The following is a 26573-nucleotide window of genomic DNA, read 5'->3' as shown; positions in this document are numbered from 1 at the left end:
AAATCATTAATTAAAAATTAACCTGAGACAATTAATCAAGTGTAACTTGATTGAAAATAATTTTAGAAATTAAACCCTATAATATATTTAATTCAGATATTATAATTCTAGTCCTAAAATTTATTATAGTGCTTAATATATTTAAATGTGTGTAGGGTAATCCTAAGAGGGATAATTTAAAAAATTAAGTAGAAAGTTGATTGAAATCTCGTTGACAAATGGTACCAAAATGTTTTCAGATTTATAATCTTATACCTTTTTTTTTTCTTAAATGAAGAGACTGAATAATAATTTCATCATAATATATGATATTTACAAAGAATAAAATATCTCTTCCATGAGTATGAATATGAATTCACAGCCTTCCCTTTCATCGGTGAACTTGAAAATTATATAAAGTAATTAAAAAAAATAAGAAATCACGCAAATGCGGGTTTCTGTCTACTCGGCCTCATAATTGCAGGCCCTAGGTACATTGAAACAAGTTGAAAGTCGGGCTCATGGGAATTCAGGTCTCAAGAGCGATGCACGCAAGGAATCGCGAGGCTGGGATATGAGATCGTGGATGAAGATTTTAGACAGATCATTTCAAATCAAGTATCTGTTTTTTTTTTCTATTTATGAGAAAAGGACTTTCATTGTTATCTTCATTATTATAGTTCGAGATTTTAATCTTCTCCTACCTAAGTTCTAAGAAATTTGGAAGCATGCAGAGCCCACATCAGCTAAGACTCTGCCGCGTTCTCTAAAAATTTTAATTTTTTTTTGTTAAAAATTTAATTTTTTAATATGTTTCGAATTGTTTTGATACGCTGATTTAAAAATTAATTTTAAAAAAAATAAAAAAACATCATTTTAATACATTTTAACATGAAAAACACTTAAAAAAAACCATAACCACATTTCCAAACATGATTTAAATGCTAAGGGAACATCGTGATACATCGTGAATTCGTGATACATCGTGATACATTCGGTTTATAAGTTTCAGACTTTGAAGGTGTGAGCATCGTGATACCTCGTGAATTCGTGATACATTCGGAAAATATTTGATACATCGTGATACATTCGGTTTATAAGGTTCAGACTTTGAAGGTGTGAGCATCGTGATACATCGTGATACATTCGGAAAAAAATAATTGATACATCGTGATGCACATCTTCATGATCCTCAACCTTCGCATCACAGAGCATTAACAAATCTGAAAACATCAATGTAAGAAAACCTATTATATTTTATCTCGAGTACACAGAAAAGTCTCAAGTTACCATAAATTAATCTAGGAATTATTGCGCTTTTATACTCAATTGATCAAAGATCGCGTTTATACATAATTGTCACAACAAATCATAAGATGTAATTATTTATTCAAAAAAGATAAGAACCCGTTAAAATAGATAAGGTCATTCATAATACTATAAAATTGAAGTAAATTATACAATTGTTGTGCGGTTATCACACACAACCACAATAAAAAGTCTAGTGATTTTGTTTTCTTTTCTGGTATATATATATCAAACATTATTTTGCCAGCTCCTCCGGCCTCCTATAAAACCCTCAAAAAGCCTTTGTAGTTTTAGCCTCTAGGAAAGTTGATATGGCAGAAGAAGCTTTGATTAAAAAAGCGGGAGATAAGTACAGATCTTTCTTACATGATGAAGCTGAGAATACCACGCAGTGGAGGCATGGTGGCCCTCCCATATATGATTCCGTAAATCAGCTCTTCGAAGAAGGCCGAACTAAGGTTATCGACTCTCTTTTTTTTTTTTTAATTTCCTTTGTCCTTGTGTATGTCTAAATTAGGCGTTCGTGTATGTGTGATGAGTGTTTCTTTTGCTGTGATGAGTGTTTCTTTTGCCTCTCAAATCCTGTGCTTATAGACATGGTTTGCAGGAATGGCCAAAAGGATCTCTAGAAGAAGTGGTGCAAAATGCTGTAAAGTCTTGGGAAATGGAACTCTCACACAAGACTCGTTTACAGGACTTCAAGACCATCAACCCTGACAAATTCAAGCTCATTGTTAATGGTACTATACCAAACTTGAAACCCAAATTTCATTTCTTACTTATTTATTAAACTAGACTAGTGTTACACAGAGGGGAGGATTATCAATTAAGGTAAGTTGCCTTGAACCTCACCTGTAAGTATACTGATATCGATATATTTTCGATTCTATGGCAGGAAGAGAGGGTTTATCGGGAGAAGAGACGCTTAGGATTGGTAGCTACAATGCTTTGTTGAAGAGTTCTCTGCCGAAGGAATTTCAGTACTACAAAGCAGATGAAGAAACCTTCGAATCATCTCATGATGCCTTTCGATCTGCCTTGCCTCGAGGATTCGCATGGGAAGTGCTGAGTGTATATTCAGGGCCTCCAGTGATTTCTTTCAAATTCAGGCATTGGGGTTTCTTTGAAGGACCTTTCAAAGGCCATGCTCCTACTGAAGAAAAGGTTGAGTTCTATGGCTTTGGAGTCCTCAAGGTATGCTTTAATTAAAGATACTGAAAAGATTAAAAAAAAATCCAAACTAGTAATCATAAAAGAGAAAAACAATTCCTGACTTAGCATGCTAAGACTTCTACTGAAGAAAAGGTTGAGTTCTATGGCTTTGAAGTCCTCAAGGTAAGGTATGCTTTAAGAGATACTGGGAAAAAAAAAAAAAAAAACACCAAACTAGTAATCGAAAAGGAGAAAAACAAATTTCTGACTTGGCATGCTTAGAACATCAAAATATCGTTTTCTTTCAAAAAAAAAAACATTTCTGGAAATAAATACATCAACTTTCAAGTTTGATGGGTCTTATTCATTGTTTTATGGAGGATTTGTAGAGTATTTCTTTTTATGATTCAACCAAATTTTAAAAGTATTTTTTGTTTGAAAAAAATTAAATTAATATATTTTTTTATAATTTTATTATGTTAACGTCCAAAATTTTGCATTTTATCATTGCCTTATTCCGTCGGTATTTAGTTTATTAGAAAAACTTTTACTGATAACATAAATATTTTTTTTAGCTTCTTGGTTGCAAAATATTCATAATGGCATTTTATTTGATAAGTTGGTATCCATTTGACAATATCACAAGAAATTATAATTTAAGAACTTGAAAATTTTGAATTTGTGGAAGAAAACTTAAAAATAAAGGACAACCTAATACATAAGACGAAATAACTGTGATTTCTTTCCGGGTTCCCAGGTGGATGAATCTTTGAGGGCAGAAGATGTGGAGGTTTATTATGACCCAGCAGAGTTATTTGGGGGGCTCCTGAAAGGGGCGCTGATATCGCCATGCCAATCAGAAGATAACACTGTCAACACCGCCACAGCAACGCGTGGCTGTCCATTTTCCAAATAAACATAGGCTGGCATGTGTTTGTCGTTGTGCCACGAGTGTTTTCTTGCTTTCGTTTGTATGATGAATCAAACTGCATGCTTGCTTGCTTGCTTGCTTGCTTGCTTGCTTGCTTTTATTACCATTTCATCTGCTGTTGTGTGTCTGTCCATTCCTCACAAGGCAACATTTGCCTCTTGGTGTGTATAAGAAATGGTCACGGGTGAAGTGCCTATAAATAACACCATCACCTTGTTTTTCATTAGCAGATTCTTCCAAATAAACATAGACTGTCAAGCAAGAACTATCCCGTTTCTATCTTAGAATTAAATTATGATCACTTCTTTTTTTATTTAATTCGGTTGATTTAATTTCATTGCTTTTTTTTATCTACTTGAATAATAACATCTTATTTTAACCAACAAGATCAAGCTGAGGCGCAGGTTTTTTAAAATTTTTAAAAACATACTTCCGGTGCTTGAACATCCTTCTTTATGCTAAAAATAATTTTGGTTTTGTCGTCGCATCAATAGATAAAACCAAACGATACAGAATTACATATATTGCCAAACTCTCCCTAATGTAATATTGCCCAACTCTAAAATGGATCAAAATGAATCAATCCATTCAAGGACTTCAGATTCCACATACATTACAACAAGAACAGAAGAGTATAAATAGTGTCATTAAAAATGACTCATTTCAGCGGAATTCAATTTTGGGGTCCGTGCCTCGACGACCTTCATCTACAAGTGCCAAGCTCAGCATTTCAGTGCAAAATTGATCATCTGGTTTCAGCCATAAAGCCTGATTGAGAAGAAAATATTATAAGGCCAGGGCTTGGGGGATTTTAATGACGAAGAAGATAGAGGGGATGGGGGAAGCACACTATAACCACAGTATAATTTTGTGTTTGAAAGCATACAATACTCTTACTTACCTTGTGGTAGCATGTGATTGCAGCAGTAAATCATGATAGTATCAAATTGTAACATTGCCACTCTCATTATCCGATTACTTTTCATAACATTTTGGATTTTCATGACCACTCTCATTATCCGCACTAATCCACTTCAAGCACTTACAATTACTTTTCTCAAACTATTGCTTTCAACTACAACAGCCAAATAAAATGTCAGTTTAACAGACTTACATTGAAATGAAAAGAGCTCAATTTACCTGCAAATGATAAGTGTATGCAAGACCAGCATAGGTACTCAAGCTTCTAGGTGATAATGTAAGTGCTCTCTCATAATATGAAATTGCTTCATGGTAAATCCTGGCATAGTAGTTTGATATGATTAATGAACAATTATATGCCATGTCATTTATTTATACACATAATAAGAGAATTGTATTTCTACGATGATGGCTGCAACAAGTGGATGAGAAAAACAAGACTCCAACTCGAATATGTACATAAATTCAAACCATAAGTCTCAATGTCAGCCATGCTGCTCATCAAATCAATCATGTGATAATGAGGAGCCTCTATATGACCACATTACACAAGCATTAATGTATTCAAGAAAATTCTTTCCATCCTATTCTTGAAGAGTTGAGGGTTACGAAGGCCCGAGCTGATCTTCCTATAATCTTATCAATGGAATTTGAGCAAGTAGTTGCTATAACATGATACTAGATTCCTATCTGTTGTATTTCACCAAGTGCACCAAGAAAGCTCCCAACTTGAACCTTAAAAATACTCACACAAAAGCTTTAGGAAAGGAGAAACAGAAACTAAAAAGTCTATAAGAACCTTGCTAAGAACTAAAAGGATCACCAAAGGTTTCCAAAAATAAAAAAACTGTAACTAAAAAGCATTCATCAATATAGGTTTGCTTCAGTGAACTAATTGAAATTAACGGTTATGCGAGTTCAAAGCAATTTATTTGTCACAACCAGAAATAGTGTGATTAGAGGGTTAAACTACTTTTCTTTTGGCTATAAAGCCCAGAGAAGGGACCGAACACAGGGGGGGAAGTTTTGAAAAGGAGGACGGACGCAAGGAGGGAAGAGGGGAGAAAAAAAGAAAGAGAGAACAGGGGAGGAGCAGAGAAGGGGAATGAAAATACAGGAGAAAAGAGGGAGACACGAAGGAGGGCCGAACAAGGAGACGGGAACAGAGGAGCAAAGGAAGAGAAACAAGAGAAACCAAACGGCGAAGCAAAGAACACAGAGAACAGGGGAGCTAAGTCACCATCGGCGTCCTCTTTGCCAAAACCAGGAAACCAGCAGAGGAGGTCAGCGTCACCATCGACTTCCCTTTCTCCAGAACCAGGAAACCAGCGGAGGAGGTCAGCACCACCATCGGCTTCCTTTCTCCAGAACCAGAAGAAGCACAAAGGAACAAAAAAACCGAAGAAGCAAAAGGAGAAGACAGTGGAGCAACACACGGGCAGAGAATAAAAAAGAAAACTCAGAAAAAGGATAGAGACACGAACAGAGGACCAACAACACACCAGTGCATTCGGCTTCGTCTCCAGGTGAGTCCTTTCTTCTCTCCTTTGCATTATAATTCACATGCTACTGTAGCTGTGGATTATAATTCACATGCTACTGAAATAAGTGAATTGTAACGCACGCCTGCTACTCAGCCAGGTCACTGGCTTGAACCAGTGACCAGGTTAGGCTGTTAAGGTCCAGCCCAGCCACATGGACCGAGCTAGACTCAGTTCCAAAAAAAAAAAAATTATTCAAAAAAAATTATTATTTTAAAAAATTTGTGATTTTTCCGCGTATTTTTTTATTAAATTTTTCTTATTATAAGTTTGTATTTTTATACCGTAAAGATATAAATCCGGTATCAAAAGTTTTTGTTTTCATGCATTCGGCCAAGTATCTCAAAGAAAAAAAATCATATCATATTTTCATACAACAAAAATTTAAAAATATGTATTATCATGCATTTTGGCTTTAATAACCAGTTTATTAAAGTCACAAGAACTAGGCCAATATTTCATAAATTCCAAAAAAATTATTTTGTTTTCTTTTAGTATCTGGCGTTACGATCTTATACGTAAGATGTATTCCGGATATTAAATTCTTGTGTTGATGTTAGAACAATTAGGTTTTACTCGATAAGATAAGGATCTCCTTACTAAAGAGGACTTTTCTTAAATCATGGACGGACCAACAACTAGAAAAAACGACAATACCTTAGATTTTATCGGACAATAAAACAATGCAGCTTACTTTAGGTAGGGCGTATTTGGGGTGTTAATACCTTCCCTTTATGCAACCAGTCTTCGTACCCGATCTCTGAGACCAGTTAGGGTTTCTAGTGACCAAAATACTAGGTGACGATTCTCATTCCTGCTTTCCACAGATAAAAGACAAGAAATCCTTGTGTACCCCATTTTCCTGATTTTTCCAGGATACCAACATCTAGGATTTTAGAGTGGACTCGATCGCCGCGACGCCGCACACGTGCGACAGAAAGAAAGATGAAGCCGAAAATATTCCTGATAGAATTCTTTGTTGACAGCTAACACTGATTTGAGAAGAGTAGAAAATTATAAAAAGCAGAGTTAAGTATAGAAAGATCAATACTTTTAATTAATTGAGAATGCCTATTTAAAGGCTTACAAAGAACTTGAAATTAATAAAAACTCTCAACAACCTTGAGAGATTATTGGTCTTCTAATAACATACTCTACAGCAAATCCTGCGGCAGAATTTGATATGAAAACAATTACATTGAAATTCAAATAATTGACTGCATCTAACTCTATCTTCTATCGTCAAGGCAGATTCTCATAAATAGATTCTAACACTCCTCTTTGAGACTTGCCTTGGACAAACCAAGTTTCATCCTTAGAAATTCCAGCCTTGATCTAGGAAGTGCTTTAGTCATTATATCAGCAAGTTGAACATTAGTTGGACAGTAATGAAGCTTTATAAGTAGATTCTTTTCAGCTTCTCTTATGTAGTGAAATTTCACATTGATGTGCTTGGTTTGGCCATGTTGAACCGGATTTTGAGCAATGGCAATGGCAGACTTGTTGTCACAATAATACTTAGTTAGTGAGCTTTGTTCTTGGCCCAAATCAGCAAGCAACTTGTTTAACCAGATTGCTTAATTTATAGCCACTGCCATGGAGATATACTCTGCTTCTGCAGTTGATTGTGCCACCACCTCTTGCTTTTTTGCATTCCAACATATTGCACCTGAACCAATGGTGAAAACATACCCAGAAGTGCTTTTCATGTCATCAACACTCCCTACCCAGTCACTGTCTACATATCCAATTAATTTAAATCCTCCTATCTTTGAGTACCAGATGCCAAGGTTGGTTGTTCCTCTAATATACTTCAGCACCTTCTTAGCAACTCCTATGTGAACATTGCTAGGTGAGCTCATGAACCTTGATAGCAAATCAGCTGGAAATATCAAGTCAGGTCTGGTTGCTGTCAAGTATAGTAGGCTACCTACTAAGCTGCTAAATGCAGAGGGTTCTTCAAGTTTCTCACCATCATTCTTTGAAATCTTCTCATTTTGTACCAATGGAGTTGCTACTTCTTTGCATGATTCAAGCTTGAATTTCTTGAGTATATCAACAGCATATTTCCTTTGTGAAACAAAAATACCTAAGCTGCATTGATGTATTTCCATTCCTAGAAAGTAGTTCATGATGCCAACATCAGACATTTCAAAAACATCTTGCATTTCTCTTTTGAACTCTGCTAGCAATTTTACATTGCTTCTAGTCACTAGCATGTCGTCAACATAGAGTGATATTACCAGCTGCAGACCATCTTCATCTTGTTTCAGATACAAAGTAGCTTCATTTTCACTTCTCTTGAATCCCAGTTGAATCAAATGAGTATCAATTTTGTTGTACCAGGCCCTTAGTGCTTGCTTCAAGCCATAAAGAGCCTTGTGTAGCTAGTATACTTTGTGTTCATGACCAGCAACTTTAAAGCCTTCTGGTTGCTGAACATAGATTTCTTCAAGGACTATACGATTTAGAAAGGCAGACTTGACATCTAAATGATAAACTTTTCATTCCTTTTGACCTGCAAGTGCAAGTAGAAGTCTTATAGTGTCATGCCTAGCTACTGGTGCAAAAGTATCACCATAATTTACTCCAGCAACTTGAGCAAAGCCTTTAACAACCAATCTAGCCTTGTGTATGAAAATTGAACCATCTGGATTGAATTTGGTTCTGAAGACCCACTTCACACCAATTTCCTTTTTATCTTCAGGAAGTTCTATCAATCTCCAAGTTCCATTTCTTTCAATGGAATCAATTTCTGATTTCATTGCATCAATCCAAGTTGGAACTCTTGCAGCTTCAGTGTAGTTTGTAGGCTCAGCATGTACAAGATTACATCTTTCGTACACATCAGACAATGGCCTCACCTTAAGTACTATAGTATCTGAAGTTGCTTCAATGTCTAGTTGATCTTCAACACCAGTTCTTCTTACTGCTGGTTCAAGAGCAGCTGTGGTTTTATGATCAACTTCCTTTAAGTCCCAATTCCAGCAGGAATTCTCATCAAAATGCACATCTTTGCTAATCTGAATTTTAGCTCCATTCAGATTGTATATTTTGTAACCTTTAGATTCAGCTGCATATCCAATGAGAATTCTTTTCTCTGCTCTCTCTTTCATCAAGTTTTCCTCTTTTGGCAGAAGGCACATGAAAGTAGCACAATGATCCAAACACTTTGAGATGTTTGGCAGTAGGTCGGACACCAGACCATGCTTCCAATGGTGTTCTGCTTTGAACAAACTTAGTTGGTAGTCTATTAAGCAAATATACTGAAGTATTTACTGCTTCAGCCCATAGAAACCTTCGTAACTTCTTTTCAAACAAAATACACCTGGACATCTCCATCACAGTCTTGTTCTTCCTTTCAGAAACTCCATTCTGCTGTGAAGAGTATGGAACTATCAACTGGTGTACAATCCCAACTTCTTGATGAAAGGCATTGAACTCCTTTGAAGTATACTCTCCTCCATTATCAGTTCTCAGCACCTTAATTTTCTGACCACTTTGAGTTTCAGCCATACTCTTGAAGTTTCTGAACATTGAAAGTGCTTGTGACTTGGTTTTCAGAAAATAAACCCAAGTCATTCTACTGAAGTCATCAATGAACAAGATAAAATACACATTATTGCTCAAAGAGGTTGTGCTCATTGGTCCATAAATGTTTGAATGGACTAACTCCAATTTGTGAGTAGCTCTTTTGGATATACCTTTAGGAAATGACTGTCGGTGTTGCTTCCTCAATTCACAGCTTCCACAGGTTTGGGCAGTAACATGAATTTCAGGTATATCTTCTACCATACCAGCATCATACATCAATTTTAATGATTTTAAGTTGTAGTGACCAAATCTTTTGTGCCAAACAATACTCTCATCAACTTTGGCACTAAAGACATGCCCTTCAAATGTATCAAGCTTCAAATAGAAGCTATTACCGTACCATCCATTTTAATTTTTGCTATCTCTGAATAATGTGTATCAGTGATAAAGCAAAAACTATCTTTAAAAGAGACTTGATAACCATTTCTTAGCATTTGTGCAACACTAAGAAGATTTTGGTCTAGTTCTGGAATGTAAAGAACATTGGTGATAGTTTTAGTACCTCTATTTGTCCTTACCGCAACAGTGCATTTTCCCTTAACCTGCATAATATCTCCATTTCCCAACTTGATCTTTGGTTGAACTGATCTGTCAATAGAAGAAAAAATTGACAGAAACTTAGTCATGTGACTAGTGTAGCCACTATCTATAAGCCATGTATTCAGTTCAAAGGTGTTGCAAGTTTAAGATGCCATAAACAGATGCTCCTCATCATCTTTGCCTTCTTCAGAACATGTGCTTCTTGTTGTATTTGCTGCTAAGATTGTTTCTTCTTGATTCTACAATATTTTTCACTATGGCCAAGATTATTACAAAACATACACCGGAGAGAAGGTTTACCCTTAAACCAACAATCTTTCGCAGCATGGTTAGTTCTTCTGCAATAAGAGCACGGTGAGAAAATTTGTCTTCTTGAAGATATACTTGTCTTTCCCTTAGAAAACTTGACAGGTTTCTTTCTTAGCAGGTTACCAGTACTCCTTCCTTTGTTGTTTGCTTGGAAAACACCTTCAACAACCACATCATCTCTCATTTGTACCCTTTGCTCCTGTACATGAAGTTTGCTAATTAACTATGCAACAATGAGATTTTGCAAATCATAAGATTCTTCTATTGCAGAGATCTTGGCTTCAAACTTTTGTGGTACAGACATCATAATTTTTTCTACCACCTTATGATCTTCAAATGTTTTTCCAAGAAGTCTTATTTGATTTACAACATCCATTAACATGCAAGAATAATCTTTGACAGATTCATTGTCTTTCATCTTCATCAACTCAAATTCTCTTTTTAATGCAAGAAGCCTAACTGTTTTGACTGTATTGCTACCTTCAAATTCAACTTGGAGCTTGTCCCATACTTGTTTTGGTGATTTCAAGTTCATTATTTTGGTGAAAATATGATCTGCAAGTTCAGAATGTAGGCAGATGATGGCTTTGTCCTTCTTGAGTTTTTCTTCTTCATGTGCTTTCATCTGAGCAATGGTGGGGTTTGTTGTCAATAGTGGTGGATCGGAATCAGACACTACAACATTCCATAAGCCTTGAGATCTTAGATAAAACTTTATCTTGATAGCCCAAATATGATAGTGTTCACCATTGAACACTGGAATTGCAGATGCAGTATTACTTGAAGTAGACATCGAACCAAAAAAAAAGAATAAATCAATAGTGTTTACGCTCACCCTCTCTGAGTTTATCACTCAGAATACTTGCCTTACCCTCTCTGTGTTTATCATTAAGAATACTTGCCTCACAACCCGTAGGATATAAAGCTTTGATATCACTGATAGAATTCTTTGCTGATAGCTAACATTGATTTAAAAATAAAAAAAAAAAATCTAAATAGCAGAGTTAAGTATAGAAAGATCAATACTTTTAATTAATTGAGAATGCCTATTTAAAGGCTTACAAAGAACTTGAAATTAATAAAAACTCTCAACAAACTTGAGAAATTATTCGTCTTCTAATAACAGACTCTGCAGCAAATCCTGTGGCGGAATCTGATACAAAAACAATTACATTCAAATTCAAATAATTGACTGCACTTAACTCTATCTTCAAGGCAGATTCTCGTAAATAGATTCTAACAATTCCATGATGAACCTTTACAATTCTTACAAGTAGAAGGAATAGTACTAAAAGACAGTGATATTTTTTAAAAGGTTGCGATAAAGGTCCATATGTACCTGCAAGTCTGCAACGATGGGGTTGGGTATGGAGAAAACACGTTGGCCCCCAAACCCGCATATATTTATAAAATTTGTATATTTAGGATGTTTCCGTTTATAGTTATATCAAAAACTTTTCAAAGAACATGAAACACTTTAATTTTCTTATACTGCTTGTAAGCCAATTCTATATATGTTTTCTTTTTCATATTTATTTTAATTTATAAATTAGAGCTTTTTTATTGAAGATATTTAATAATATATGGACCTCCTTGGAGGCTGGTAGAGAGGCCTCAAATAGAACTCCTAAAGATAGAGAGGCAGGGAAATTCAACTATGCGGGGAAATACTAAAATATTTTCTTAGAACAAAGGCAGCCTAACAAAAGCACATAACGTGCCAAAAACACGCACTCTTCAATTACTACACGGTGAAGAAATATTATATTATTTTCAACTAGAAGAGGTGATGAGGTTCTAGTCCAAATTACCCTGGGAATAAACGAGCAGCAGTGCGGTATGCCGACATTGCTTGATCACCCTCTTCTTGAGCAGCATAAGCATTCCCAACGCCAATCCAAGCAGGTGCAAAGGTTCCATCTAGACTTGTAAGCCTTGCTGTAATGTCAAAAAAGAGATAAAGAAGAAAATCAAATTTGTTCCATAAGGCCACAAGAAGCAAAACAGGTACATGGTTTACCGAGCTTCAGGCAACAGTTACCTGAAATAACGCCGTGATTGATCAAACTTCTTGATACAGTAGTAGTAGCAGCCGACAGCAAACCATGAGAGAGCCCTAAATGGCAAGAAGCCCTAATAAGTACACATGATACAAGATTACATAATATCTAATGGGCACTCCTTGTATTCATACTTAAGCTGAAGTGAAGTCTATGAGAGAGAAACAATCTCCTTTTGTTTTCCTGTCCTTTTCTCTTCAAAACTTCATAATTAGTAATTCAAAAGCACTTAAGAATGAAATACAGATAAGCATCCAGAAGATATCATTTCTCTACAATTTTGAGCAGGAGATAACGAAACATCTAGAGAAATACAAAAGGAGGCCAATACCCAATTATCATCCAACAGAAGTGAGGAACAATAGGAGAATGCACTCACTTCTTTTTTCTCTTTTTTTTTTTTTTTTTTTTTTTTTTGACAACCCTGAAGCCATCTTCACTTCTAATGTACCATTTCATTTTATTGATTCAAAATCTTCTGCACTGGTTGTTCTCACTTTCAATGATTTTATTGTATTTGAGGAACTGAATAATAACTCACATGCCATACCCCTTGGAGGGAAGAATCTTGCAGTCAGAGCATCCTATTCTAATAGGTCCACCATTACATTACCTCTTCTTAGGATTTACAATCTTTCCGTTTATGATGGTAGAAACGTATGCAAGCTGAAAACTGTTGCTGCCAGTTATATATCAGGTAAATTTTAGCTTTGTGGAAGAGAGAGTGACTGTCCTAATGGATGAGAAGCCCAATAACTACAACAGATGAATACTACTCCTTGCACAGTTCTTTTTATTGGACTATGCAAGTAATCACTAGCAAATCACATGCATATCCCACATGTTACTTGTGAATGGTATTTCAGGTGTTGTGGACACATGGTTGCCAAGAGTTCTTACTTCCACGTCTTTAACTTCTTTATTTATGTTAGCTAGCTGAGCTGAACACCAAATCATTTGAGATAATAACCATGATCACATTCCTTCATGATGACAAGCAAACCATCCTGTGCCTTTAACACATCTAGCGAGCAAAGAAAGTAGAAGTAAAAAGGGAAAACAGAGAGCTCAATCAAAGCATAATCCTTCAAATTGAAAGGGAAATAAAGAAGTAGCTTCTGAGAGTAATCCTTCAACTCCAAAGAGCACAAGTCATATGAGCATATCATAAAAGTAAAGGCAGAGAAATAAAACTCACTTTTGAGGATAATCCTTCACTAAGTTCGATGCCATAAGATAAAGCTCATTTGAATTTCCAAGCTCCATAGCAGCAGCTATGTGTACTAAGGTACATTTCAAATGAAAAGGGTCTTTCTCAAGCAGGCTGTGAAAGAGAAGATAAAGCTCAGATGACCTGATACATCTAAGGTATGATCTTAGATGTATTCTGTTTGAAACAAGTTAAAAACTCACTCTGAAGTTAGTTCAAAGCATTTCTGATATTCACCACACTGATTGAAGTACTCTGCTTTGCAGGCCAAAAGATCAGTATCATTTTTTAGTGTATGCTTGATAGATGCGCTAGAAGGATTGCTATTGCAGCTTTCTTTTTCAACTTCTCTGAACTTGGCTTCTACAACACTCTTTTTGTCATACTGAGACCAGGGGACTAAGGTTAGTTTCAAAGAAGCACAGAGACTAACTAAAGCAAATAGATTATCTGGAAATGGTTAGTTTGGATTCATATTGACTGGTATATTCTGAACTTGTGTGTGTTTACCTTTTTTATCAAGCATGAGTAGAATGAAGAGAGCCACCCATCTTCTGGACCGAATTGCAAGGAGGACAGCAGCCTTGTTTCTGCAATTCAGTAGCAAATATACAGGGTTAATTTTAATTTCATTTGGTCAATGAAGCGAATGCTGGAATAGTACAGCATAGAGGAATTCTCAACAATCAACACATTAGCAATAAATACTGCAATCCAAAGCCTGGGGAACAATGAAGATACAACCATCATTCATACTTCCAATCCAAATCAGTGAAAATGATGTGCAAAACTAATGCTGCCAAAGATTCTTACTACACGGAGTTATAACCCTGTTATCAAAGGAATCTAATGCTGCCAAAGATCTTCCATCTTTTATTCCTGTTTAACGGATAGTCTATGTATATATATATATATATATCGGTTACTTGCTAACAAGGTTGAAAATTGACTAGCTTTGTTCGTGTAATTTCTTTTGTTGATTTCTAGTTGCCTCCTGGATATTATTTGGCTATTATTTCTAAAATGAAAAAATTGAAACAATAAAAATAAAAATGTGTTTGGTTAAAGAGATAAAAATATAAAAATAAATTAATTTTTTTTATAGTCTTTTTCAAAATAAGAGACATGTCTTCATCTTTTTTATTCTTTTTTATTCTGAGATATTAATCAAACATTATACTACTATATTTCAAATTTCATGAGTGTTATCATGGGACCTAGCTTTGAGAATTAGAACCAATAAAGTTGTTCATGGCATTGCATTGCCTAGAAGCACTTCTTTCACGAGGATGGTTGAATGTTTGTGTAATAAACTAACAAGAATTTAGCATTATTGGTAAGGCACACCCAATTCAGGATTATTAATTAATATCATCAAGCCAAAGATCACTTGCAATCAAGATCTCTGGGGTCCATGCCAGATTCTGAACTTTTCTATGTTATTCTATATATCTATGACCGCTGGACTTTTCTTTAGGCGAGCTCTTGTGCAATCAATCTCCTTTCGTTTGGTTTATTTTTCCATCTTCCCTGATCACTGCCCAAGTTTACGTAAGGGCTTACGTAGAATCAAGGAAAATGAGGCATAAGTTAGCCAAAAAGTCTCACCAAATACATTCAGGCACTCGGTTGAACTTTAGATCTTGATAGTATTAGTTAAATGGTGTGGATAGTACACAATTGCTATTCAAATTTGTCATCTAATCACACTATTATTTACTCGTAAATTATCGGATGTTAGATTTCTTTTATCCAACATCCGAAGACGACTTGTATCGGAATGATAAAATTAATATTTTGGTCATTTACAGGGAAGATTGCAGGAATGAGATTATTATTTTTTTTTTTTTGAAAGATTTTATATCGAATATACTATGGTTTTTTATATTTTGACATGTTTGTTTTTGTGTTTCAAAAGTGTTTTTAAAAAAATTTAAATTTTTTTATTTTTTTCTTACTTCAAATTAATTAATATTTTTTAGTATTTTCAGATTATTTTGTTTTGTTAATATAAAAAATCATTTTAAAAAATAAAAAATATATATTATTTTAATATATTTCCAAACAAAAAACATTTTAAAAAATAATTATTATCACACTACCAAACATACTTGAAAACAAACCCAACAAAGTGGTTAATAAGCTTATAATTTATGCTTGAATAAGGTCTCAAATTCGTCCTAAGAGGCCTATATCTAACTATGTACATTTGTTTCCGTTGAGCCTCTCCATAAACCAAACAAAAGAAGAAAAACAAAATTGCATCTGGTGGTCGAGGTAGGAAAAAACCATAAGTTACGTCTGTTTTTTTTTTTATTAAAAAATTATATTATTTGATACATCTGGTGTCAATGTTATGTGGTTATCATGCATGCACCAGGCAGAAGAAACAAATGTGTCTTTTATAAATGTGGCCATCTCCAGCCCTATATAGAGCCTCAGAAAATTAAACCTTAGTAGTATACCATGTGGGGAAGTTTATATGGCTACTGAAGAAGCATGTACGATTATAAAAGTAGGAGATAAATACAGATCTTTCTTGCATGAAGACACTGAGAATACCACACAGTGGAGGCATGGTGGCCCTCCCAATTTCGATACAGTAAATCAGCTCTTTGAAGAAGGCCGAACTAAGGTCCTCAACCTTCTTTATACCCTTAGTGCCTATGCTTTATGTTTTTTTTTTTTTTTTTGTATATGTATATGTTTATGACCCTTGAATTTTTGAGTCTCATTTTCTGTGTTTGATATATGGTTTGAAGGAATGGCCAAAAGGATCGCTAGAAGAAGTAGTGCAAAATGCTATAAAGACATGGGATATGGAAATCGAACACAAGACTCGCGTACAGGACATTAAGACCATCAACCCTGACACGTTCAAGCTCATTGTTAATGGTTCATCAAACTAAAACTCAATTTGGTTTCTTATTAAATTATTCTTATATTTGATTTAAGCTATTAAATATAATTACGAAGGTAATAATTTAAGCGTTGTAAATATTTTTACTCTATGATAGGAAGAGAGGGATTAGCAGCAGAAGAGACGCTTAGGATTGGTAGCTACAATGCTTTGTTGAAGAGTTCTCTGCCGAAGGAATTTCAGTACTACAAAGCAGATGAAGAAACCTTCGAATCATCTCATGATGCCTTTCGATCTGCCTTGCCTCGAGGATTCGCATGGGAAGTGCTGAGTGTATATTCAGGGCCTCCAGTGATTTCTTTCAAATTCAGGCATTGGGGTTTCTTTGAAGGACCTTTCAAAGGCCATGCTCCTACTGAAGAAAAGGTTGAGTTCTATGGCTTTGGAATCCTCAAGGTATGCTTTAAAAGATACTGGGGAAAAAAAAACAACACCAAACTAGTAATCGTAAAGGAGAAAAAGAAATTTCTGACTTGGCATGCTAAGAACATCAAAATATCGTTTTCTTTCAAAAAAAAAAAAACATTTCTGGAAATAAATACATCAACTTTCAAGTTTGATGGGTCTTATTCATTGTTTTATGGAGGATTTGTAGAGTATTTCTTTTTATGATTCAACCAAATTTTAAAAGTATTTTTTGTTTGAAAAAAATTAAATTAATATTTTTTATTTTATTTTTTTATAATCTTATTATGTTAACGTCCAAAAATTTGCATTTTATCATTGCCTTATTCCGTCGGTATTTAGTTTATTAGAAAAACTTTTACTGATAACATAAATATTTTTTTTAGCTTCTTGGTTGCAAAATATTCATAATGGCATTTTATTTGATAAGTTGGTATCCATTTGACAATATCACAAGAAATTATAATTTAAGAACTTGAAAATTTTGAATTTGTGGAAGAAAAGTAAAAATAAAGGACAACCTAATACATAAGACGAAATAACTATGATTTCTTTCCGGGTTCCCAGGTGGATGAATCTTTGAGGGCAGAAGATGTGGAGGTTTACTATGACCCAGCAGAGTTATTTGGGGGGCTCCTGAAAGGGGCGCTGATATCGCCATGCCAATCAGAAGATAACACTGTCAACACCGCCACAGCAACGCGTGGCTGTCCATTTTCCAAATAAACATAGGCTGGCATGTGTTTGTCGTTGTGCCAGGAGTGTTTTCTTGCTTTCGTTTGTATGATGAATCAAACTGCATGCTTGCTTGCTTGCTTTTGTTACCATTTCATCTGCTGTTGTGTGTCTGTCCATTCCTCACAAGGCAACATTTGCTTTTATTTTCATTAGCAGATTCTTCCACATATTACATGGACTGTCAAGCAAAAACTATCCCATTTCTATCTTCAGGTCTCGGATCTTACACCGATTCCATCTTTGCATCAAGTTATGATCACTTCTTTTTTTATTTAATTCGGTTGATTTAATGTCATTGCTTTTTTTTATCTTCTTGAATAATAACAGATTATTTTAACCAACAAGATCATAAGATGAGGCGCAAGTTTTTCTTACTTTTTTAAAACATACTTCAGGTGCTTGAACATCCTTTTTATGCTAAAAATAATTTTGGTTTTGTCAGTCATATCACGGGCCTAACTCTCCCTAATGTAATATTGCCCAACTCTAAAACGGACCAAAATGAATCAACCCATTCTTGGACTTCAGATTCCACATACATTACAACAAGAACAAAGGAGTATAAATAGTGTCATTAAGAATGACTCATTTCAGCGGAATTCAATTTTGGGGTCTATGCCTCGACGACCTTCATCTACAAGTGCCAAGCTCAACATTTCAGTGCAAAATTGATCGTCTGGTTTCAGCCATAAAGCCTGATTCAGAAGAAAATATGATAAGACCAGGGCTTAGGGGATTTTAATGACGAAGAAGATAGAGGGGATGGGGGAAGCACACTATAACCACAGTATAATTTTGTGTTTGAAAGCATACAATACTCTTACTTACCTTGTGGTAGCATGTGATTGCAGCAGTAAAGTTATCCTGCGCAAAAAGGGGAAAAAAGAGGGGCACCAATAAGATGGCTTTTAAATCATGATAGAATCAAATTGTAACATTGCCCCCGATTAGATAGTCCAACTTTTCCGGCAACCTAATGGCAAGTCATTATAATTTGCATTAAAACTTGTTCATTCTTCCAAGTCAGTTCAAGTCCGACAAGATAATCTGCAACTAGTAAATTAGGGAATCCACTACTACTTAAAAATGAAGTATAAGAATTGGATTTTAGCTTCAAGCAAATACAGGATGTTGTTGGATGATTTCAATAATAGAAAAGATTGTCAAGCAATCAACACGAGAAACTGAACTGTAGTCCCATGTTAATTTGTGTACATGCTCAAACGATGATGATATATTCTTTTACGGGGACCCAATCCACCTTTACATTGTTGCCTGCCTTACCAGACCAGTAACTATGAGGTATGACATTTAAGCACAACATAGAACGTGACTACAATTTTATGAGAAAGATAGGTCAAGAGAGTACTATTTCCTGTTCTAAAATTTCCCCCTAAAATTTTTGTATCATCCCGGAAAGTTTATTGAAGATCTAGAACAAAACCAAGTGCAACCCCAATATTCTATAATAGTTTTCAATATCAAAGACTTAAACTTCAGGAACCTAGTTCTCTTTTATCTGTTTGAAACTTGAGGTACTTGACCCTTGGAATAGGCCTATTTGACATCATAACAAGGCCACCAATTATTGAGTTCTACACATCATGCATATCAAAGTTCATAGACTAGTTAAGGACCTCATCCTTCTTTTTTCCTTTTTGAGAGTGATTTTAGGGCTTCTTATTCATATAATAAATATTCAAAATTCCATAGCAGTCATAGATAGTGCTCATCTTCTCATAGTACTCCTCCTTTATAATAATAAAATATATTCTGAAATAGTTTTTAGTTTTGAACCCTTGCACAAAAGTCACTGGAAGTACAACCTATAAATTAGCAATGATATCATAATCCGATTACTTTTCATAACATTTTGGATTTTCATGACCACTCATTCATTATCCCCCCCTTCAAGCACTTACAATTACTTTTCTCAAACTATTGCTTTCAACTACAACAGCCAAATGAAATGTCAGTTTAACAGACTTACATTGAAATGAAAAGAGCTCAATTTACCTGCAAATGATAAGTGTATGCAAGACCAGCATAAGTACTCAAGCTTCTAGGTGATAGTGTAAGTGCTCTCTCATAATATGAAATTGCTTCATGGTAAATCCTGGCATTGTAGTTTGATAGGATTAATGAACAATTATATGCCATGTCATTTATTTATACACATAATAAGAGAATTGTATTTCTATGATGATGGCTGCAAGCAGTGGATGAGAAAAACAAGACTCCAACTCGAATATGTACAAAAATTCAAACCATAAGTCTCAATGTCAGCCATGCTGCTCAACAAATCAATCAGGTGATAATGAGGAGCCTCTATATGACCACATTACACAAGCATTAATGTATTCAAGAAAATTCTTTCCATCCTATTCTTGAAGAGTTGAGGGTTACGAAGGCCCGAGTTGATCTTCCTATAATCTTATCAATGGAATTTGAGCAAGTAGTTGCTATAACATGATACTAGATTCCTATCTGTTGTATTTCACCAAGTGCACCAAGAAAGCTCCCAACTTGAACCTTAAAAATACTCGCACAAAAGCTTTGAAAGGAGAAACAGAAACTAATAAGTCTATAAGAACCTTGCTAAGAACTAAAAACATCACCAAAGGTTTCCAAAAAAAAAAAACTGTAACTAAAAAGCATTCATCAATATGGGTTTGCTCAGTGAACTAATTGAAATTAACGGTTATGCAAGTTCAAAGCAATATATTTGTCACAACTACCAGAAATAGTTGAATTAGAGGGTTAAACTACTTTTCTTTCATTCAGGTTGATAAAGACCTTAGCAAGTGAGTATTGACAAACAAATGCAAAACATAATATACTAATCATCGCTACAACAATATGAAAATATCAAAACATGAATTATAAAAACAATCTTTCAATTTGAGGATAAGAGAGATATTTCATTTCAAGTACAAGGAAAACTCTAGATAAAAGCACACCAATCATACATCCTGAAGTACCTAAATATGGCAAGAAGCAACAAAAAAAAGTGAGTATAACTGCCATTCCAACAAATTTTAAAACGTACTTCAACTTTCTGTAGGCATGGGCAAGATTAACAATAGTTGGTTCCCACAATTGACTTAAAGACGGAATGTGCTTCAAAGTCTTCTCAAACCACAACACAGACTTATTGTACCTGAAAGTGTTTGAGAAACAAAATTATGCAGGTCAAATAGCTTGACTGGCATCAAAAAGTATACATCCAATTACTTTTAGTACAGAGCACCATATACAATGAAAATCATACAACACTTAATAATGAATGCTGTTTGCAAAATTGATTATTTTATGCTTTGAAAAGCCATGAACATTAACAACATAAAAGAGACATGTTAGTAAAATTTCCAAGTCAAACTTCCACAGAATGATAAGAGGAATGAAATATCCTTACTCCTTCATGTTATAAGCAACAACACCAAGTTCGTTGTATACAAGTGGATCTGAAGGGCAAATTGCCTTTGCCTGCATGAAAAACTGAAAAACAGATGGCGAATCAGAATGTTGACAAACCATAACAAGAAACAGGAAGAAAAGTATAAAAGGAAACAGGATTCCTAAAGACAAATGAGTAGAGTGAAATAATATTATGTTCAAAGTCCTTCCAACTTATACTCATTTTGCAAGCAAGCTACAAATAATTCCCCAAATGGAAAAAGGAAATCATTTGTTTAAACTACAAGCAAGAATTTGAAGTCAATGCAACAAATAATATCCTACCAAGGGTTCAAACTTCAAATCTAGCATTCTTGAACTGAAACATAACAAAACCAAAGCCCCCATTTTCATTTTTATTAAAAACTAAAGCAGAGTTTTCTCAAGCATCAGGGAAGAATCATGCAGCGCCCGTTAAAACACCAGTGGTTAATTGTGTTATTGAAACTCAATTTTTATCAATTTCCCAAATTCAAACTAAAAATAGCAATTGGCCAATGTTCAGAAGATAAAACATCACCTGCTCAGCAAGCTTATAGCTGTGAGTTCGCATGTACTCCATCCCAATATACAAAGTTGGTAAATGGCACCTGGAATAACAGAATATCAAGATTCAACCTGTAAAAAGACAATTGATAAGTAATAAGAGGTCTTCAACAATGCATAATTTTGGAGAGAAAAAAACACATTAATTTCAAAACATTATATCAACGAGTAGCTTCTTTGTCAACTTAAACTACCTATGGAGATTTTGCGAGGCAGGGCAAATCAACTATTACTTTCTGGTTTAAATTAACTCCTCCAAACCTAAAAGAATCTTTAGCTACCAGCCAGTAAGCCAGCCAATCACCCAGAAAATATCAATCACAACAAAGCGATAAAGACCAAACTACCAGGCAACACTATAATGCTCACGTATAAAAATTTCCACCTCAAATTCCTATTATAAAGGCAATACCAACAATTACACTCAGAGAACACAAGGAACAAGAGCAACAAGAAAATACAATTCAATTAGGAAAGGGCAGGTTAACGAAAAAAAAATCCAGGATTTCCTCTAAAAGTTTCACAGTTAAAATGTTAGCCTGTAGCTGAGACTCTGCAAACAATAAGCAAAAGTGGTGCTGCCATGAATCTAAAGTTTTGACTCAATTTGAGCAAGGAAGAGAGAGAATAAAAAAGTATGGTATAGGAAAACACATTACAGTTAAGGAAAGGGCTGGTTAATGACAAAATCCAGGATTTCATCTAAAAGTTTCATAGTTAAAACGTTAGCCAATAGTTGAGACTTCGCAAACAATAAGAAATGGGACTGCCATGAATCTTAAGTTCTGGATCCATGTAAGCAAGGAAGAGAGAATAAAAAAGTACGGTAAGGAAAGACATACTTCTATTCTTTCTTAATGAGGCCAAAACAATTCTATGAAAGGAAAGAAGATGAAGCCGGAAATATTCCATGGTGAACCTTTACAATTCTTACAAGTAGAAGGATGGGGTTGGGTATGGAGAAAACACGTTGGCCTCCAAACCCGCATATATTTATAAAATTTGTATATTTAGGATGTTTCCATTTATAGTTATATCAAAAACTTTTCAAAGAACATGAAACACTTTAATTTTCTTATACTGCTTGTAAGCCAATTCTATATATGTTTTCTTTTTCATATTTATTTTAATTTATAAATTAGAGCTTTTTTATTGAAGATATTTAATAATATATGGACCTCCCTTGGAGGCTGGTAGAGAGGCCTCAAATAAAACTCCTAAAGTTAGAGAGGCAGGGAAATTCAACTATGCAGGGAAATACTAAAATATTTTCTTAGAACAAAGGCAGCCTAACAAAAGCATATAACGTGCCAAAAACATGCACTCTTCAATTACTACATGGTGAAAAAATATTATATTATTTTCAACTAGAAGAGTTGATGAGGTTCTAGTCCAAATTACCCTGGAAATAAACGAGCAGCAGTGCGGTATGCCGACATTGCTTGATCACCCTCTTCTTGAGCAGCATAAGCATTCCCAAAGCCAATCCAAGCAGGTGCAAAGGTTCCCTCTAGACTTGTAGCCTTGCTGTAATGTAAAAAAAGAGATAAAGAAGAAAATCAAATTTGTTCCATAAGGCCAAAAGAAGCAAAATGGGTACATGGTTTGCCGAGCTTCAGGCAACAGTTACCTGAAATAACGCCGTGATTGATCATACTTCTTGATACAGTAGTAGTAGCAGCCGACAGCAAACCATGAGAGAGCCCTAAATGACAAGAAGCCCTAATAAGTAGACATGATACATGATTACATAATATCTAATAGGCACTCCTTGTATTCATGCTTAAGCTGAAGTGAAGTCTATGAGAGAGAAACAATCTCCTTTTGTTTTCCTGTTCCTTTTCTCTTCAAAACTTCATAATTAGTAATTCAAAAGCACTTAAGAATGAAATACAGATAAGCATCCAGAAGATATCATTTCTCTACAATTTTGAGCAGGACATAACAAAACATCTGGAGAAATACAAAAGGAGGCCAATACCCAATTATCATCCAACAGAAGTGAGGAACAATAGGAGAATGCACTCACTATTAGACTGTCCTAATGGATGAGAAGCCCAATAACTACAATAGATGAATACTACTCCTTGCACAGTACTTTTTATTAGACTATGCAAGTAATCACTGGCAAATCATATGCATATCCCACATGTTACTTGTGAATGGTATTTCAGGTGTTGTGGACACATGGTTGCTAAGAGTTCTTACTTCCATCTCTTTAACTTCTTTATTTATGTTAGCTAGCTGAGCTGTTATTGGAACACCAAATCATTTGAGATAATAACCATGATCACATTCCATCATGATGACAAGCAAACCATCCTGTGCCTTTAACACATCTAGCAAGCAAAGAAAATAGAAGTAAAAAGGGAAAACAGAGAGCTCAATCAAAGCATAATCCTTCAAATTGAAAGGGAAATAAAGAAGTAGCTTCTGAGAGTAATCCTTCAACTCCAAAGAGCACAAGTCATCTGAGCATATCATAAAAGTAAAGGCAGAGAAATAAAACTCACTTTTGAGGATAATCCTTCACTAAGTTCGATGCCATAAGATAAAGCTCATTTGAATTTCCAAGCTCCATAGCAGCAGCTATGTGTACTAAGGTACATTTCAAATGAAAAGGGTCTTTCTCAAGCAGGCTGTGAAAGAGAAGATAAAGCTCAGATGACCTGATGCATCCAAGGTATGATCTTAGATGTATTCTGTTTGAAAAAAGTTAAAAACTCACTCTGAAGTTAGTTCAAAGCATTTCTGATATTCACCACACTGATTGAAGTACTCTGCTTTGCAGGTCAAAAGATCAGTATCATTTTTTAGTGTATGCTTGATAGATGGGCTAGAAGGATTGCTATTGCAGCTTTCTTTTTCAACTTCTCTGAATTTGGCTTCTACAACACTCTTTTTTTCATACTGAGACCAGGGGACTAAGGTTAGTTTCAAAGAAGCACAGAGACTAACTAAAGCAAATAGATTATCTGGAAATGGTTTGTTTGGATTCATATTGACTGGTATATTCTGAACTTGTGTGTGTTTACCTTTTTTATCAAGCATGAGTAGAATGAAGAGAGCCACCCATCTTCTGGACCGAATTGCAAGGAGGAAAGCAGCCTTGTTTCTGCAATTCAGTAGCAAATATACAGGGTTAATTTTAATTTCATTTGGTTAATGAAGCGAATGCTGGAATAGTACAGCATAGAGAATTCTCAACAATCAACACATTAGCAATAAATACTGAAAATCCGGTAACATTAATTCTCCACAGTTAAATGGCAATGTGCAGCTGAATGTATTTAACAAAAAGAGTTTTGGAGAGCCGTTACCTTCTTCACATGTGAGCATGTGATTTTCAATAAGGCATTCCAAAGCCTGGGGAACAATGAAGATACAACCATCATTCATACTTCCAATCCAAATCAGTAAAAATGATGTGCAAAACTAAAGGAAAACAAGAATATGTCCAAAAAACAAAGACTAAAAACTTCAGTTGAATCTATCAAGAAAAATCTTAGATCTTTATCAAGCTCTTAATATGGAAATTCACAGTTTTTCATAGAAAGCTATGTTAATGACCATTGCATGCACAATTACAATAAAGCAAAGAAACTCTATTATGCAACTTACAAACAGAAGGAAAAGGTAAAACAGCAGGGTACCTCATAGCATAAAGGATCGGCCTTGATAGCAGCCTTGTACCTTAAATCATCATAAATAAGCAAATCAATCATTATACAAAAAAAAAAAAAAGTGGCAAAAGAAACAGTAATCTATCTTGATAAAGAAGATCGCTGAGAAAAGCTAACCACTGTCGAGCCAGGGCACGATTTTCCAATGCTTCATAAGCCCTGCCTCTTAGAAAACATGTTGCTGCAGAAATCTGTCCCAAAACAGATAAAACAACATTTCGCCAAGCACTATTTTTAGTGATAAGTTAAGAATATTTATCACAATCAACTGATAGAATGCACCCAAAAAAATAAATATTCACAATTTCACACAAAATTTTAAGAGACAAAGAACAAAACTTTAAATGTTAAAAAGAAAATCCAATCTTGCCAATTAAAAATAGCATAACTAACACAACCAAGCAAGAAAAAGAACAACTTCTCATTAAAAAAAAAAACTCACATTGATCTCGCGATCTTCACTATCCTTATCTAAGTACATAACGTTACAATCTTTAGTATCATATACATCTCCATGCTCATCAACCTTTGCATCACCGAGCATTAACAAACACTGGTCCCACTCTTTCAATTCCTCCTGACCCCAATTTAAAAAAAAAAAAGTTAAGAAAAAAAAAACCTAAAGGTAATAAACCATCAAATTAAAAATAAAAAATCCAAAACCAAAGACTTACGAGGCATTTTGCGGCGAGGTAGCGGAAGCGGAGGTCGCGAAGGACGATTTTGGAGGCGTTGAGGAGGTGGTAGGCACGACGGTAGTGGCGGCCGAGGAAGAGAGCCTGGGCTTGCATGTAGATGTCGGCGGGGTCGTTGGTGAAAGCGGCGACTTTGTCGGCGAAGAAAATGGCGGAGGAGTACAAGTGCTTGCTCACGCAGTCGCGCACTACCCCTCGCAGCTTCTCTATTTGCTCTTCTCTCATTTTTTATTTTTGGAGAAAAAGGAAATGCAAGAGAGAGGTAGAAAGATTTTGGGGTAGAACTGAGAAAAAGAAATCAAGGGTTTTTGATTTGTGTTGTCTTAGTTTTGGAAAGAAAGAAAGAGCAAATGAGCGGGAGGTTTTCCCTTTGTTTTTGCTAATTATTGTTCTCGTATGTTCTTGTGGCTCGCTGTTCACACGAGAAACCATTCTTTTAGTTGCTTTCTCTCGATTACGCCGCGGACTCTAATTATTTTTCTTATAAAAAATGATGTTGAAATGTCATAAATAAATTTTAAATAAAAAAATATTTATAATTTGAGTTATAAATTTTACCTATTATAACTAGATTATATATAAAAA

The 26573-nt window shown here is 35.0% G+C and overlaps 4 protein-coding genes and 1 long non-coding RNA gene across 8 annotated transcripts; 3 read left to right on the top strand and 2 right to left on the bottom strand.

Annotated features, from left to right (window-relative positions):
- Positions 1 to 1531: 1531 nt before the first annotated feature.
- LOC18095476 (pathogen-related protein) lies at positions 1532 to 3635 on the top strand. 2 transcript variants are annotated; one of them, XM_006370075.3, is made up of 4 exons: positions 1532 to 1745; positions 1895 to 2027; positions 2183 to 2481; positions 3197 to 3635. In XM_006370075.3, exons 1-4 carry the CDS (start codon positions 1599 to 1601, stop codon positions 3353 to 3355), a joined length of 738 nt encoding a protein of 245 aa, XP_006370137.1. In that variant the 5' UTR covers positions 1532 to 1598; the 3' UTR covers positions 3356 to 3635. The 2 variants fall into 2 exon arrangements, with proteins under 2 accessions (XP_006370137.1, XP_052301424.1); XM_052445464.1 differs by having other exon boundaries at positions 1600 to 1745; positions 1882 to 2027.
- A 243-nt stretch (positions 3636 to 3878) lies between these two features.
- On the bottom strand, positions 3879 to 26395 carry LOC18095472 (anaphase-promoting complex subunit 6). 3 transcript variants are annotated; one of them, XM_052445456.1, is made up of 16 exons: positions 25968 to 26395; positions 25736 to 25870; positions 25411 to 25484; positions 25264 to 25303; positions 24931 to 24976; positions 24646 to 24725; positions 24339 to 24520; positions 24124 to 24249; positions 23241 to 23315; positions 23012 to 23137; positions 21585 to 21654; positions 21024 to 21106; positions 20658 to 20768; positions 19625 to 19724; positions 18437 to 18472; positions 3879 to 4138 (listed from the first exon to the last, which is right to left on the bottom strand). In XM_052445456.1, exons 1-16 carry the CDS (start codon positions 26211 to 26213, stop codon positions 4034 to 4036), a joined length of 1635 nt encoding a protein of 544 aa, XP_052301416.1. In that variant the 5' UTR covers positions 26214 to 26395; the 3' UTR covers positions 3879 to 4033. The 3 variants fall into 3 exon arrangements, 2 of the variants coding, with proteins under 2 accessions (XP_052301416.1, XP_024447550.1); XM_024591782.2 differs by lacking the exon at positions 3879 to 4138 and adding an exon at positions 17963 to 18303; XR_002979410.2 differs by lacking the exons at positions 18437 to 18472; positions 19625 to 19724 and adding an exon at positions 4272 to 4610.
- Positions 11191 to 14314, bottom strand: LOC18095474 (anaphase-promoting complex subunit 6). Its single transcript, XM_024591800.2, has 7 exons — positions 14290 to 14314; positions 14056 to 14135; positions 13749 to 13930; positions 13534 to 13659; positions 12317 to 12391; positions 12087 to 12213; positions 11191 to 11428 (listed from the first exon to the last, which is right to left on the bottom strand). Exons 1-6 carry the CDS (start codon positions 14297 to 14299, stop codon positions 12132 to 12134), a joined length of 555 nt encoding a protein of 184 aa, XP_024447568.1. The 5' UTR covers positions 14300 to 14314; the 3' UTR covers positions 11191 to 11428; positions 12087 to 12131.
- LOC112325360 (uncharacterized) lies at positions 13565 to 14492 on the top strand. The gene is made up of 3 exons (XR_002979411.1): positions 13565 to 13703; positions 13812 to 13949; positions 14069 to 14492. It is a non-coding gene; the product is annotated as an uncharacterized LOC112325360 (long non-coding RNA).
- Positions 15973 to 17884, top strand: LOC18095473 (pathogen-related protein). The gene is made up of 4 exons (XM_006370072.3): positions 15973 to 16180; positions 16308 to 16440; positions 16563 to 16861; positions 17438 to 17884. The coding sequence occupies exons 1-4, from the start codon at positions 16028 to 16030 to the stop codon at positions 17594 to 17596; spliced, it is 744 nt and encodes a 247-aa protein (XP_006370134.1). The 5' UTR covers positions 15973 to 16027; the 3' UTR covers positions 17597 to 17884.
- Positions 26396 to 26573: the final 178 nt, after the last annotated feature.

The sequence above is a fragment of the Populus trichocarpa genome, chromosome 1 (assembly GCF_000002775.5).
Source record: "Populus trichocarpa isolate Nisqually-1 chromosome 1, P.trichocarpa_v4.1, whole genome shotgun sequence".
In the NCBI taxonomy this organism is placed as follows: domain Eukaryota; kingdom Viridiplantae; phylum Streptophyta; class Magnoliopsida; order Malpighiales; family Salicaceae; genus Populus; species Populus trichocarpa.
This window is presented reverse-complemented; position numbering and strand designations above follow the sequence as displayed.